Below are 17,286 nucleotides of genomic sequence, written 5' to 3'. Positions count from 1 at the left end.
AAATCATTCCACTTGTTCAACCATCCAACATGACCAAAATAGTTTAAAAAAGGATCGGAGGTCAGTATTTAACAAAATTTAAATTTAAATTAAATTATCCTTACAAATTAACAAATAAAAGAGAAAATCTTGAATTTGAGTCAAATATATATAGATGATTCATTAGTTTTTCCAATGGTTTGCATTAATTTCAAGCTGTACCGCTGAAAATTACCTGAACTCACAAGACACTTTCATTATATTTCAAGAATTTAAAATTTTGTCTATGTGAAGGGATCTAAGTTAAATAGGATCCATGAATTATTATAAATTTTTTGACACTACTTTTAATTATTAAAAAAACTGTCAATGGGTACTACAAAAGTATCCTTGAAGACAGAGTCCGTGTCCGTGTTGCAATGTTTCTCTTTTTCTATTGCACTCATTGCTTTCTTGACTATATAGTATTTCTGCTTTTACCATTTTCTTCTGTTTTCCTCCTTTTGAGGGTGGAAAGTCTTTTTAGTGAATGTGGAATCTTTGGAGGACTTTGCTAATAGTAAAGTTGACGGCTTGAAAAGAAGTGACCATGTGATTTTAGTGAAGAACTTGCCCTAAGGTTCATCAGAAAATGAACTTGCAAAGATGTTTGGGAAATTTGGTAGTTTGGATAAAATAATTCTCCCTCCAACAAAAACTTTGGCCCTGGTATTTGTTCCCCCCTTCTCAAATTTGATGATGTTTATAATGTGCCTATGCTTTTTATATTTTGTATTTCATAGCTTATTATTCTATCTTATAGCCTAGTCCTGCCCTTAACTCTAATAGTTTTTTCATTTGTTTATGCCTGCATTCAACTCTTAATTGTATTACTTCCTTCAAACTTTTAAGCATGTGATTATGAAACGTCTTGTTTCCTAAATCAACAGAACAAGCAAACAACAATATGGTCATAAAGTTTAAGATAGAGCCCAAATCATAGATCAACAGATTTACTTTAGGATTCTGTTATCACATGTTATCGTTAGGATTTATCTTTAGTTTAGTATTATGTTATTTGAATTCTTTTATCATAGTTTATCTTTAGGATTTATCCTTTCTTTCTATCATTTAGGGAGTTAGTTGAAGGAGAGTATCATAAAAGAATACCAATTAAACCAATCATAGTAATACCAGTTATAGTACTTATTATCCAAATAGGAATCCTTCCGAATCGGCCATTTATCCCACTTTCCTCCACAATTAATCAAGTAGTCAGTCATGCTAAAGACATAAACAGATATAGATAGTTATGAAATGATATCCTTCCGAATAGATATATGGCAGTATGTTAGTGAGAGACACTTTTGGTTGTATTGAGGAGCTGGTGCTATGGGAGAAGGAGGCAGTAGATCAATATGCCAATTTCTATTTTTAAGAATAAAACCCAACCATTCTTGGTATCTCATCATTGATCTGATCTACCAGATATGAACCAGCAAAACTCGACATTTTCGCGAGGTTCAGCCTCATGTGCTTGCACTTCCTGTTTCATAGAATGTTGGAGTTCAGCAACCGAGGAATTGGGCTTCTAGAGTTATAACTTTGGAGTCTAGAGCATCAACCATGGAGACCATGATGAGCTATTTGGCAGGTTGGACCAATGATGAGATACCAAAAATGGTTGAGTTTTATGATTAAAATAGAAGAAGAGATTGGCAGATTGATCTAATGCCTCCCTCTCCCAGAGACATGCTCCTCAATACAATTCAAGAGAAATTCACCAAAAGTTATCACAATATTTTTGTCAAAACTACATCTTATCTTTTACTGTAATTCTAGAAATATTTATTGTTTTATTTTAGGAATTTTCTATATTTCGTTGTTTTTTATTTTAGAAAATTAGGAAGATATGATCTTATTTAATTAGAAAATTTAGGAAGATATGATCCTTATTTGTTCCCTTATTTAGGTTTACTCTCCCCTTGGGACAAATCAATGAGTTGACAAGTTACTGTCTTATATTTATTAACCTCTCTCTCAATCGACTCCCTAAAAGATAAACTATGATAACAAAATTCAAATAACATAATCCTAAACTAAAGATAGATCCTAAAGATATAAGCTATGACAGAATTCAAATAACATAATCCTAAACTAAAGATAAATCTTAACGATGATGTGATGACAGAATCCTAAACTGAATCTGTTGATCTATGAATTGGGCTCTATCAGTTTACACACACTCTTTACATCTTAAATACAATAGTATTACAGTTATCGTTTTATTTATAGGAGAAAAATTATAATCCTTCATTTTATGGACCTTTGGTTGCCAAAATATTCTGCATTTTGGCATCTGCTGTCCATGATGGTAATTTACTTTATTATCGTATGGAAACTAAAATATACTTCTTGACTTTTTGATGTATATTTGTCAATTGATTTCTCAAATTTGTTTTCAGCAATTTTGTGTTTGAGAAGTTATTGTTCTTAGCATTACTTGTTTGTTGTTTAATTGTATTTATGTCAAACTTTGATTTGTTTAGAGATGATAATTCAGGTTGTTTTCCTCGAACCAGCAGAAGTTAAAGCAGCTTTTAGAGCTTTGGCATACAAGCGATACAAGTAAGATTTTTTTTTTCCTTCTGGTAACAAATCCCTTTGATCTGTGTAAGTAATGCTTTATTAGCTTCTATCCTACAATCAAATCTAACGGTTATCCTTCACGAATGAATTTATTGTTTCCTTCGGTCTAGGATATGCTCATATGCATGTTGATCTTCATAAAAAGAAAGGAAAAAAAGGAGACGAAGAAAGAAAACTGTTTGTGATAAGTATTAGGCATGCTTGAACTGTACAAGTTGATGTGCTATAGCTTCACCTTGTGCTATTTGCAAAGTGGAATGCAATAAATTAGAATGATTTTGTCAAAAACACACAAAGGGGGAAGTGTAGGGTAGTAGAATATATAAAAAAGGGATGGAAAATAATCCAGAATGAAGCCTATAACTTTTTTTGCTTATATTGCTGCAGTAATTGCACTAAAGCTAGGAACTCATTAGTTTGGAAGGAGGGAAAATTACTCTTTGAAATGCTACTTGCACATGCAACCATGATTTCATTTTCCCCCTCAGATGGTTGAATAATCGTGATTCAAACAGCCCTCCTCCTTTCTCATACATCGATAAATCTGTGGCGCATGTAGGTGTGTGCCTAAGCCTCATCTATACTCTGATTCACTGAAGGACTTGTTTCATATGCTATTCAATGTAGGGATGCCCCATTATACTTGGAGTGGGCTCCTTCCAATATTCTTAGTCAAAGCTCAACATCTAAAAGTAATGAAATGAATAGTGGAATTGATCAAAATGATGTCAAGCAGCTGAAATTGGAGCAAAATATATTAAGAATATCAGATGTGTATATTGATCCAGACAGAGTACAGGTTTGGCATATTAAATTGTTTTTCTTTAAGCTGTAATGCTCTTATATTACATAAAATTGGAGTTGGGTAACGTGAGGATTTAGGTCTCTATCCTTACCAGTAGTAAAATTGTTGTCATATATATCTAACCATGGAGAAATATTCCATAGATTATTTTGCAGATCAGTCAATTTTTATTTTGAAATTGTGGAATGCCAAATAATCCATAATGCTTGTTCTTCAATTATTGTTTAATCTATCATGCTTCAGGCTCAGACCCTGTTTGTCAATTATCTAAATTTCATGACAACAGATGAGAGTTTGAGGAAATATTTTAGTGAAAACATGGAAGAGTGAAGAAGCATTGGAAAAATGTTTCATATTTTTGTTTAATCTATCATGCCAAGTGCTAAACATTTTACTTTTTATGCCTTTCTGTTTTTTTATATTTTTGTTTTGTTTCTGTCACAAATAGGTGAAGAAGCATTGGAAAAATGTTTCCATGGGAGCTATGGTAATGGTAAGAAGGGTAAATCCTTATCCTTGGAAGTAGAGAGGATGCCACAAGGTAGAAACCTAAACATCGCGTCAAGAACATCATCCTCACACCATGAGTTATAATTAAGGAAAAATCTATTTCAATTTTTTTTTTATCAATATCTGTTTCAATTGAAATAACCACTTGGATTTAACTCTAATGATTGAGAGGGTGAAAATTTGGGAAAAGAAATTATCGTGAACCAACAAATTCCAAATGGTTGTTAGGTGAAAGCTGAAAACACATGAATGAATTTATATTTCTAACATTTTATCATAGAGCCTGCGATACCATGCCCTTAATTAACAATGTAAAAAACTTGAGCACATAGGAAATACTCGCAAATGATTTAATATTACATCTCTAATACGTATTTGGATTCAATCCATGATAAAAAATCACAATAAAATACAAATGAAAAAGAAAAGATAAGAGTGAAATGTAGCTGAATTAGAATCAACGATTATTCTTTTTTAATAAATATATATTTTTGAATTACAACCCATTCTTTAAGTTGAGAGAAAATAAAATCAACACTGGCTTCCGCTTTCCACCTAAAACTGCACAAGGGTCTTCCAATCTTTTTCAAATCTTAACCTCACTATCTTCTTTATATGAGAGAATGTTGAACAAAATTAGAAAATCGCACCCGTTTGATGCATAGAGAAGATATCTTTGACACCTCCAACCCCACAGAATGGAAAAGGGAGTTTACCTAAATTACACAGTTGCGTGCATCCATGGAATAGGAATTAGAGCTTCCAGAGTGTCTTGGTCGCAACTAGAATCTTTTCTCTGCCGTGTGATTCGGGTTCTTTATCATAGACGGTAGGCTTCCACCTCACTGCACTGGCAATGCGAGCTACTCTGTCAATTACTTCAGGGGCATCCCTTACCACCACAGTTCCCTCAGGACGCAACATTCGATCAATTTCCACCATCAAATCAACAAGAGTACATCTGCAATGAAGGTGTGAAGCTATCAGGGTGAGCTCATTGTTTATGCACATAACATTTTGTATCAGTAAAGAGGCATTTGTTTGTTCTTTATGTTACCAAATATTTATAAGCAATGACCATAAGTTTTCAATTTTGGAAATCAATATATTCGGTTATTCACCAATATCTTCAAAAGTCCCTTGTGTCAAAAAAGGATCTTTCGAATCAATAGATTAACAACTTCAGAAGGCAGAAAGCAGCGAAACCATATTAACAGCTAAAAATGAGCATACCTGTTTTGACCAGATGCTGGATCTTTTATAAGGGATTCAATGCTGGCCACATGGATTAGATCATAGCTACGAGGATATGTTGAAAATGGTTCGCACCTGGGAACATAACCATATACAGCTTAGATCTAAGAAAGTTCATCCATTATAAATTGAAATGCATACTCAAATGTATTTAATAAAAAATGTTGACAACTGATCAGAAGCAGGATCTAGATAAAAATTCAAAGAAGTTAGAGAGCTTATGTGCTTTAGTTTTTAAGTGTATAATGATTCCTAGAAGATTCTCACTCCTTTTCCATTTATCATTATTTAATTGAGCAGAGTTTAACATCAATTTAGATCCAAAAAATAATCTCAAGAGAACTAAATTAGCTCGATACAGAATGAATTTCTGATACATTACAAGCTTATCTATGCACCCACACAGACAGACCCAAGATACTGCTGAGAGCAGTAATTGTCAAGAAAAGTAGAGCTACAAGCATCATGAACTAGTCAAAATTGGAATGCAGGAAGCAACTTGGAAGCAAATGAAACACCTGAAATCCAGTTGAATCAGTGTTCTGGTCTAAAAGACAATAATCATTGCGAAAAACAAAATTTTCCCACAATATATCCTATTTTGAAATCATGTCATCAGTTAAAAAAAGGTTTATTTTCCTAACATGCCAAAAGATCAGAGCTCGAAAGATTCTGGATACACTGAAACATTCAGAAAAAGCTCACCAGTCATGATAGACTCCAATAAGGCCTCTGTCAAAGATAACATCAAGAGTGGGTGGCTTTAGTGCAGGAACTACATTGATCACCCACACAGGATCAGATTTTAAGGCTGCCGCAAAACCTCCAAATAATGCATTCATGTCCATGACATTGCGCACAAATCGAGTGCCCAACTTGATTTTTAGAGAATTCTTATAGTGTGCCACCCTCCTTGCCCACCGCTTAGTGTCAGCCTCATACACATCAACACCATTTTTCAGGAGTGTGGATCTTGGAGGTATTGCAGTTAGCCTCTCTGGCCACTTGGGAATTATCCCAATAGCATAATCACCTTTAACAGATGTCCTACTGACACATTTCTTCAATTTGAAGTACCTGTAAAACAATCAACTTAGGTTTGCATTTTTTGAAATAATCAATAAGATCTTTTAACAATGGCAGCATTCACCCAAGTGCTATTTACAAATATACTGATGCTAGACAAGACAGAAAGGGAAGCAAGAAAAATAAGAGGAAAAACAACTTAAACTAGCAATAGTTTTCTGGAAATTACCAAGCTTGACTTGGGTAATCTGAATCATCACATAACTCAAGACCAAATTCATTTTCATTGGGAAGACATGATTCTCCCACAGGCTTCTTCCAGATCACAGTGTTACCATCTACAGCAATCAGTTCATAACACAAGGCTCTTGCCACCGCTTGGAGATCAGACCATTCTTTATCTTGTTTAGGCCACTGAACAGGGGGACCGGAGATGACTAAATATCCACCAGGGCGAAGTAATCTGTCCACTTCAATGAAATAAGAGGCATCTGCAAGGCACATTTGCTGCATTAGGGAAGAGACAAGCATGTAGAAGATTGTAAGATACGCATGAGTGAGCAGGAATGAAGAACTTACTGTAGGCTGTAAATGGGATCAAGCACCTAGAGCAATGAACTAAGTCAAATCCAAACGCAGGAAATGGGAGTCTGCGAGTGCCAAGCATAGCAACAAAAGCTGGTATTCCTCTTTCCAAGGCAAATTGTATTTGAGCTTTATGTGAATCTCTTGGAGCAAAAGACATGGTTAAAATATTTTTAGATAGCATATATCCTCCAAAACTAGCAACCTGTGAAAAAAAGAGATGTATTTGCATATTAAATAAACAGTAATAAAATTCTAGAAAGGTGCCAAAGGAAAAATAGATAACAGCTCTTACCCCACACCCCATGTCAAGCGCAGTCCTCAGAACACCTTCACTTATAGGAATGTATTGACCAAGTTTTTCAATATATTGCTCTGCTCCATCTGGAAACATCGTACCACCACCAGGGAATATAAAGTGTTGACCTTCTAGTTTCATCCATCCCTGGTGACCTTTCCTGTCAGCAATCTTGTTGTATGGCATGTTGCTGTGCCATATCTGCACAGAATATACCATCAATGTTTTGGATGGATGAATCAAATGAGTGATAAATCCCAGCGGCATTCTAAACTAGAGTACATGATATCTTGTATTCTTGTTGATGTCCCTTGTTAAATGTGAAAGAGAAAAAGTGGAAAATATAGAAAGAAAAAAATTATGTGTATTAGCCTCTGCAATCCATCCCCTTAAAAATCTTTTAACATTACAGAGTAATTAAAATAAGAAAGCATCTATTACAGAAAGCTACCAGGGGAACCTCAATTAATCAGGTGTCCATATAAACAACTACTTAAACATCTTTTGCCCATAGCTCTATCAGGAATTACAAATTTACTCTAAACAATTCTTTTTAGATCTCTTATTTATCCAAGCACTTGATATAAGTAAATTGATCACACCATAGGAATTAACCTCTTCTATTTTGTGTCCTCCTTTTTCCCATTCCATCTCTCAACCATCTATTTCTCAATTTCATCAAACTAAATACTAAATTCTTATTTGGCAGCTAGCCTCACATCATGATTATCATAAAGTCACTCCATCACCAAAGGGAAATTCCCTTTGTCCTAGGGGATTCTAGAAACAAATGCAATGTGGCCTTAGTAGCCATAAAATTTCATTGCTGGAAAACATGAACAACAAACTCTATTAAATCAATAAAAACTCTTAATTAGAGATGCCCCATCAAGGTCACTTCCTTCGAAAATGACATACTTACATGTCATCATGAAGTGGTCCTGGTCTGGAGTCTAGACCATACAGATATGAACTCTTCCACAATCCACCATACATATTTTTTGTTATTTTAAATCAACTATTTAAGAGCCAATACTGGCAACGAGTTTCAAGATCCAAAAGCAGCTGAAAATGCAAGTTTTTTTTAAAAAAAACTCAAACCCGAAAACACTAAGAAAACATATTCACTAAAAGTTTAAAAACCAAACACAGGGCACCATCCCTTTCCAAACTTAGAATCCCCAAAAACAAGCTCATTGGTCCTTTCCTCTAAGCAAACCAAAGTCAACATACACAATAACAAAACACGCTAATTAAAAAAGAGTTTAATTTTTATACACATCCAGCATAACTTATGAAAACAGCTTACGGCTTATAAAAAATAGTTTAACCTTATTTCATCTTCAATTATAAAAACAACTTATACATAAGTACTCACATAAAAAGAACTTAGGCCTGTTTGGATAAACTTCTTAATAACCACTTATACGAGTAGAAAATAAGAAGGAAAAACGAGTTAAGCTTCTTCCATAGCTAAAATTCACATATTCATAAGTTAAAACCAGATTTTGGATAAGTTAAACTTTTTTATGCATAAGTTAAAACTTAAAATCAGCTTTTGGACAAGCTAAAAAATAGAACTTTTACAAATAAGCTTACTCATAACTTATTGGAGAAGCTTAATTTCTTTTCCTACAGGTGTTCATTGCGAAATTTATCCAAACAAGACCTTATTCAATAAGTTCTTAATTAAGTTGTGTACCTAGACAGCCCCTAAATTCATCAAGAAAAACACAAACAAAACAAGCATATATCAACTCTCCATAGTTCCCTCACCACCAAAACACAAAACACACACCTTGTGCAAGCTCTCCGGCCACGGCACCGGCACCCGGTACCCATGGGGCGGCGGAATCAAGCATAGGGGCGAGTCCTCCGGCCTGGGGCAGTGCCTCTCCCTGTAGTAGTTCATCTCCCTGCTCAGCTGGCTGTTCAGCCTCGGATCCTCGCACGGCATGTGGTCCGCGTCCGCAGCGGGGCACGCCTCCACGCCGCGTCCACCCGCCTCGATCGCCGCCACGAGGCGGTGGCGCTGCTGCGGGTCGGCGCCGGAGCGGAGCAGCGTCTGGCGGCCGGAGGCGGCGAGCGAGTCACCGAGCGGGGTAAAGACCATGGTGAAGAAGAGCAGCACCAGGAAGAAGAACACGCCGGAGACCAAGTCCAGGAGCCGCCATTGCCGCAGCGCGTGGCCGCGCTTGGAAGGTGACGAGGAGGAGGAAGAATTGGAGTGACCCATTTGAGGAGAATCACGGATCTGGCTATTGCGCCATCTGGGTCTTGGGATTCAGTGTCAAAATCGGTGCTTTAAGCAGGAATCGTAATGGGTTGCTTTGCTTGCTTCGTGGGGGTGATTGTTTCTTTCTCTGGTGGAATTAACAGTGTTATAGACTTATAGAGCTTGCAATGAAGTAACTGAGTTTGTTGGGGATTTGGTGAAGTGTTTGTTGGTGGTTTCTTTTGGGGGGTGAGAGAGTGAGCCAAGTTTCAAGAGTGGGAGTGAGAAAAGGGGGAAAGAAGAAGCAGAAGCAGAAGCAGCAGCAGCAGGATCTAGTATGATATGGCTCAGCTTCTCTGGTTTTGGACCAATTAATGTTTCTGGGACATTACACATGCATTTATATTATATAGTAGGATAACACTAAATTACAATTGATTATGAATATCTCATATTAATTAATATTTTTAAATTTGATAAATAGATGTTATTAAAAATTAAAACATGTAATATAAATATATACTGTATTTATGATGGGAAATAATTTACTTACAAAATAAAAAAGATTTAAATTGTTAAGATATAGGATAAAAATATTAATAATTGTAAAATGATTTACAAAAAATGTTTATAATTGCTGATTGTTTTAAATGAATATTTTAAATAATTTTTGAACATGAAAATTTACAATTTTTTAATTTTCACCCAAAATAAATAAATTTTATCTTAAACGTTTATTATAAATAGGATTTAAGAGATTTTAATTCGTTCATAAACTAGTGTAAGTTAAGGAAATAAAAATATATTTTTTATTTAATAAAAAATAAATAGTGTAATATGTAAGGGATGAGTTGGGATGGGTTTATCCTTCTTACTTGACTTAAAATTCTCATCAAATCATTTTATTTAAACTCGAACTTCAACCAGTTAAGATTCAAAATATCTGAAATAAAATTGGATTAAACCAACGAAATATATCAGTTTTAACATTAGTTAGTGTTTTTTCTACAGCAGCAAAGTCAAATCATTTTCATAATAGTATTGAGAATACATTATGGGATATAAGTGTAAATAAAAAAACAGTAGGACCAGTAACAAAGTTCTTAATTAGCAAGAATGTGTGCTGTCATATTTGCTTGTCTTCTAACAAAAGAAACTTTAAATCTACTGTTATGATGAAGAAGCTCTTATATTTGATTAATGAGAGCTCCACATTCTGAAATGCCCATCAACTGCACCATTGATATTGTCCACCAACAGTACAGTATAAAACGTATTCGTCCAAGATGTTTTGGCCAAGACAAATTGGCCTAATTCATCTCTCAAACATCAGCCAAAACCTGTTCTTTCCAGAGTCCATAAAAAGACCAGCATCTGTGTTACATTTCCAAAAACCAGTTGGAAGTTTGGACCATTCAACATCGCTATATATTGTCATGTAAAGTCTGATTGATATTGATATGGTTGTAGTTCAATGAAGTCCAATCATCTGAAACTTGCTGAGCTCAGTTAGTGACTCCAATATCCCGTTCCATCACAGCATACTAAAGCTTTAATTTGTGTATTGCGTCTCTTCCAAAGACTCCACATGGTCATAATCCAAATTCCTGCAAAGTTTTTCACGAACAAAAAATATAAAACTTAAACTAAACTATATTTAACAATTATATATATATATATATATATATATATATATATATGTCAAAATAAATAATTTGTTATAAATATAATATCATATTTATAAAATGTTATTAACTAAATAAAAAAACTTGTTATTAATATACAATTGTTCAAAAAACTTATATTTTTTAAGAAAATATTACACACTAAACCTGTTAGACCATTTGAAACATAACTCGAATCCATTGAAAAAATAAATGCACAATGTCTACTTTTAAAATTCAAATCCATTTAAATCAACTTCAGACTGGTTACTGATTAAGTCGGATTATGCTCATTCTAACATGCACAAATGTTCTTCTTTTTTTATGAAGGGTTAATTGTATTTTTGCCACTAAAATTTTATCAATCTACCAATTTTGTTTTCATAAATTTTGCCTTTAAGTTTTTAATTTTTGCATATTTTATCAATTATGTGTCACTTAAAAAGTTATCAACTTTTACCTACAAATTTTGTTATCAACATGTGATAGTTAAATGTGTAAAAATTAAAAACTTTTATGGTAAAATACATAAAAGTAAAAAATTTAAATGATATTTAAGAAAAAAAAACTTAGATGGTATATAAAATTCGCTAAATAATGATAAATAAATAATAAAATGTGCAATTAAATCTTCTATGTATTTAATTATTAATGATATTTAATATCTCACACACATAATTTCATTTGATTTTTTTATGTATAAAAATCAAAGACAAATAGCATAAAATTTGCAACAATTTACACATTCTATTCAGTCAATTTAGCTGCTGTTAGTATAATTTTACTTGATTAACTTTGATGAAAGCGAATATGATTTTATTTACACACATTCAAAATTAGTTTCTCTTACAAATTCATTAACTTTGGTAACTTAGTACCCGTCCACCCATGATTTCCCATTTGGAGAACGAAATGCGATGTTATTTTACAACTATATTTTTTTACCATGATGGTTAATGCATTTTTATTTGTTAATTTTATAAAAAAATTATGTTAATATATTCATACATAATTTTTTACAAACGTATATACATATATAATTATGAAAATTATATATATATTCAAATAAGTATATATATATATATATATATATATATATATATTTTATAAATATGTTTTTAAAAAATAATGATTTTATAAATATGTTCACACATGTACATTAATTTCTATATAAATAATTTATTATGAGATATAAATATTAATAAAAAATAATTAAATTTACATTTTGAGTTTTGTTTGGGATGGTTGTAATTTTCTGATTTTTTATACTTAAATTTGAAAATAAATTGTGTTTGAATAAAATGAAATTGAAACAGTTATTAAATGAATTTTAAAATCATTTCAACTCATTTTGTAAAGAAAAAAGATTTTGTGGTTCTAATTTTAAGATTTTAGATGTTATCTTGTCTTTTTTATATTTTCCTTTGTTCTTTTTCACCTCCAACTTCTCTCTCTCTCTCTCTTTATCTCTTCTTCGGTCCTAAAGGTGACAAATTGATTGGATTACGTTGATCCAAACCTACTTGATAAAATGTAGGTCTTGAACTTTTAAAATTTGAGCATATCCTTTGTGAATGAAATATAAGGCTTGAACTTTTAAATTTTGAGCATATATATATGCATTGTTTATTTGGACCTTTTTAGCTCAATTAATAATGTTTTGATCTTAAGGTCAACCCACTAAACTCATACACACTAAGTTTTCACCGTGTTTGAGTCTCATTCTAGAAGCTCAAAATGAATATCAACATTTTATCCCAACATGCTATATCCCATAACTCACATTAGATAAGTTTGTGATATGCAACCAAGCAGCATAGCTACTTTGTGAAAATATTATTTATCCTCGTTGACTTAACTTGAGTTCAGGGTTTAACCATGTCAATAAACATATTTTTTATACCAAAAATTATTATTCTTTACATGGTAATCTTAAAGTTTTCTGTTGAAGCTGGTGTTAATCACTTGAGTAATTTGCTAATGACTCATTAATAAATATCTCCTCAATATTTTACTCCCTTTTTGTTTCATAACACAAGCTCCTAGTCTCACTCTCTTGAAATCTCAATCTCACTTGGATTCAACATTTTAATGCACTCAACTAAATATTCCTAATTCTTCAGCAATTAATCTTATATGAATTTCAAGAAAGATTTATAATTCCTTAATTAGGCACAATTACTTATCATTCATGCATTAGGTTTAGGATTATTAAGAATGCACACCATTACACCCCTCCATTATCAAAGTCAATGCAATTATTTGTCCTAAATCTCTTTTTAGCCTAAGATCTCTTTTTCAATTTAACCTAAGTTATGTTCAACTAGCTAGTTGATTTCCATCAATACCAATAACATTAAGCAAAAAAAAGTAATACTGAATCATAAAACATGAAATCAAAATATTGTTGAGTAATTGATAGAGTGATGAATAAAGATTCAATCCTAAAAAAAACGATTTTAGCACAAGATTGAGTAAGAGGATATATAATCCGTGGAAGCACTCGATCAATTGAATTTCTACTTTCATCCTTACTCCATTGGAAAAACTTCAATAGAACTTAAAACTCTAACTCTATATCATGCTAAGAAAGCAAAAGAATATAGGGGAAAATGTAAATGGTAATCAAAATCACAATAAGTCTCCAAAAATAGGCACAAAATGCGTATTTATATGTTTTAAGATTCATTGTTCAATGTTAATATTTTATTGTTGGATTTTGGCACATTTTGCAACCTCGTTGGGTATTCCATCCATTTCTTGAAGTGTCCTTAGTTATAATTAAGTTATAACTGAAAACACTTATGACAATTGAGATAATCATAGTTAGATATCGATAAACTCCTTGCTATGAGAGTAATACATCTAGTGTCTTATTGGTATGCATTGAACATAGCATTGGGACGACAAAGGTGATTTTTTTATTATCTTGTAATTTTTAAGTCATATTTTTATAAGTACTTATACTTAAATGAATTGTTGATTGTTGGACAATAAACGATAGAGATAAGATGAATGACAATATGGTCATGTAGTCTTGTATTCTTATCTTATGTTTTGGTAGTTAAATATTTTGTAATCTGGTAGAATATCCAGTCATGTAGAAGTGAGCGTCTAGTTTGATGGTTTATTAACATAAGTTGTGTTGAAACTTGAACTATTTTTTATTATAATCGTTTTTAGTTAAATAGTTAGTTGTTGTTTTCTTTATGAGGAATTTTGTATTACAAATTCTGTTATTTGTAAAAAACTTAACGATTTGTGTGATATCTTTCTTCTTCTTCTATCATAAGAATTTTTTTATTTGAATAGAATTTCTTTAATTTTCCCAACAAAATGCTATCTAAAGCTTCTATTCGAGATTGATTCAACTAAAGGCGTTTGAGAATCGTGATGAAGGCTCTATATCCAGATTACGAGTAGTTGATTCTACTAAAGAACAGATGAAGAAGAATAGCAAATGTGGCAAGAAGAGCAAAGATAATCTAGGCCACACAAGTGAGAAAGGTCTAAATATTTTGAGCAAGCAAGACTTACTTAGAAATCACAAGGTGGAACCTCTTTAATTTTGTGAGCACTGCGTCTATGGGACGAAACATCGAACAAAGTTCCCAAAGGTTGTGCACACAACAAAGTCCATATTGGATAAAACCCATTTTGATTGTTGGGAGCCTTTAAGAGTTCCATCACTGGGAGGCGCAAAGTACTTCCTCTTCATCATCAATGATTTCTTCAGAATGACATGGATATTCATGATAAAGTAGAAATATAAAGCTTTCAAAATTTTCAAGCATTTGGCAATTCTTATGAAAAATCAAACAGGAAAAATAGTAAAGTGTAGTAGAATTGACAATGGCTTGGAATTTTGTTCTACTAAATTTAATGAATTATGTAGAGATGAAGGCATAATAAAATAATGTATTGTGCACTATACCCCACAACAATACAAAGTAGTTGAAAGAATGAACATAACCTTGTTAGAAAGAGCCAAATGCATGTTATCCAATTTAGGCTTGAATAGGAGTTTTTAGGCTGAGGTAGTCAACATAACATGCTATCTCGTGAATCGTTCACTGTCTACTACCATAGACTTTAAGACCCCTATTGAGGTATAGCCTTACAAACCATCTGAATACTCAATGCTAAAGGTGTTTGGATGCCCGACATACTATCATGTAAGTGAAGGTATGCTAGATCCCAGAGCTAAGAAGGAATTCTTTATCGGGTATGGAGATGGAGTTAAAGGATTCCAAGTTTGGTCTTCATATGAAAGAAAGGTCATTCTGAGTAGAGATGTCGTCTTTGACGAACTCTATATGATGCATTCTAAAAGATTTGGGCAAGGCCAAGAATGTCACTAAGCAAGTAGAGTTTAAGAGGTCCACAGTTAGAAACATTAATGATCAGAAATGGATCTTCAAGAAGTCATCAAGAAGAAATTTGGATCATTCACTAAAGAAGTCATCCATTATAAAGCATGTATGGTAGCTAAAGGCTATAATCAGAAGGAAGGAGTGGACTATAATGAGATACTCTCTTTAGCATTTTGACACACCTTTATATGCATTTTGTGGGTCCTAGTGGTAACTTTAAACATAGAGTCAGAGAAATTCAATGTTAAAACTGCCTTTCTCCATGGAAGATTAGAGGGCGACATTCTAATGCATCAACTTAAAGGTTTTGAGGTGGAAGGAAAAGAAAATTATGGTTGTGTATTGAAGAGGTGTGAAGGAAATGGTACCTGTTGAGAAGATTCTAGGCATGAAGATCAAGAGGGATCGAGATCAGGAAAAGCTCTTTTTGTGTTAGAAGGAATACATTTAGAAAATTTTGAATTATTTTGGGATGACATTCACAAAATCAGTATGTACCCCTCTTATAGTATCCACTCGTCTATCTAAACTAAAAACTATTAGTCAAAACCAAAGAAGGAATAAATGTCTTGTATTCCTTAGGCAAGTGTTAAAGGAAACCTCATGTATACTATGGTATGAACTAGATAAGACCTAACACAAGTCGCCAGTGTTGTAAGTAGGTATATGGATAATCCTAGGAAGGAACATTGACAAGCTGAAAATGTGTGTGTGTGTGTCTATATATATATATATATATATATATATATATATATATATATATTCAAGTACCTTAAGGGTACAACTGATATTGGACTTGTCTACCATGGAGATACATCTTGTGCTTTAGTTGGTTACTCAAATTTTGACTGTGCTGCAGATTTGGATGAATGAGATCTATGATTGGGTACATGTTTATGATTGACAACTATCTTGTTAATTGGAAAGCAACACTTCAGTCCACAATGACTTTATCCATTATAAAGGCATAATACATGGTTATGTCTGTTCAATGAAGGATCAAGTCCATTATGATTAGACTAAGCACATTAACATTAGATACTACTTCATCCATACAGAGAAAAGAGTCGAATTCTAGAAAGTGGGCACGAGGGAGAATTCAACACATATGTTCACGAAGTTTATTTCAAGAAGTAAGTTCATCCATTGTCTGGATCTACTTAGTGTAGATTGTTGGAAATGAACTAAGTTACTTATAATTCAAAAATGTTATTGAACCAAGGTTAAGATTGTTGATTGTTGGACAATGGACGAAAGAAATAGGATGAATGACAACATGGTCATCTAGTCTTGTACTTTTACCTTCTGTTTTGGTCGTCAAGTCTTGTATTGTTGCCTTTTATTTTGGTTGTCAAATCTTCTATAATATGGTGGAGTGTCTAGTCATGTAAAAGGGAGTGTCAAATCTGGTAGTTCATTAACATAGGTTATGTTATATCTGTAATTATTTTTGTTTTTTTTTGTTGTAACCGTTTCCGGCTAGACAATTAGTTGTTATCTTTTTTTTTTATAAAAAAAACTTTGTATTATGGGTTCAACACGCTAGAAAGTATATTTTTGAACCCTTTCATTACAAATTATGTTATTCATAATAAACTTAACGATTTGTGTGATATTTCTTTTCTCCTATCATTGAACTTTCCAATTTAAATAGAATTTCTCAAATCTTTCCATCATGGATTCAATGACTTTGAACAATGATTTTTCCTTATTTTTTCAATTAAGTTGTTGACAACTTATTTATTTGAGTTGATGTCCACATGTATAAATTATTGTTTAAGTTGTTGTCCACTTATAAAAAAATAAGAAAAAGTCAAATGTACTCATATTTACAATCTATAATTTCTAACTGATTTCTAATACTAGTATTTACTAAACTAAACTGCTTTTTTATTATGTTTTTTTTATTTCCTATATTAATGATTTAACAAATATTCATTAATTAAAGA

The 17,286-nt window shown here is 32.6% G+C and overlaps 2 protein-coding genes across 2 annotated transcripts; one reads left to right on the top strand and one right to left on the bottom strand.

Annotated features, from left to right (window-relative positions):
* The first annotated feature begins 530 nt into the window (after window positions 1-530).
* On the top strand, window positions 531-4,176 carry LOC114396459 (probable RNA-binding protein 19). Its single transcript, XM_028358441.1, has 4 exons — window positions 531-687; window positions 2,522-2,586; window positions 3,235-3,406; window positions 3,861-4,176. The coding sequence occupies exons 1-4, from the start codon at window positions 625-627 to the stop codon at window positions 3,936-3,938; spliced, it is 378 nt and encodes a 125-aa protein (XP_028214242.1). The 5' UTR covers window positions 531-624; the 3' UTR covers window positions 3,939-4,176.
* An 82-nt stretch (window positions 4,177-4,258) lies between these two features.
* LOC114396458 (probable methyltransferase PMT13) lies at window positions 4,259-9,670 on the bottom strand. Its single transcript, XM_028358440.1, has 7 exons — window positions 8,884-9,670; window positions 7,083-7,286; window positions 6,782-6,992; window positions 6,432-6,693; window positions 5,882-6,253; window positions 5,156-5,251; window positions 4,259-4,883 (listed from the first exon to the last, which is right to left on the bottom strand). The coding sequence occupies exons 1-7, from the start codon at window positions 9,319-9,321 to the stop codon at window positions 4,676-4,678; spliced, it is 1,791 nt and encodes a 596-aa protein (XP_028214241.1). The 5' UTR covers window positions 9,322-9,670; the 3' UTR covers window positions 4,259-4,675.
* Between the last annotated feature and the right edge of the window lie 7,616 nt (window positions 9,671-17,286).

Source organism: Glycine soja, chromosome 18, assembly GCF_004193775.1.
Source record: "Glycine soja cultivar W05 chromosome 18, ASM419377v2, whole genome shotgun sequence".
Taxonomy (NCBI): domain Eukaryota; kingdom Viridiplantae; phylum Streptophyta; class Magnoliopsida; order Fabales; family Fabaceae; genus Glycine; species Glycine soja.
Note: the sequence above shows the minus strand (reverse complement) of the source record. Positions and strands in the feature narration are given on the sequence as shown.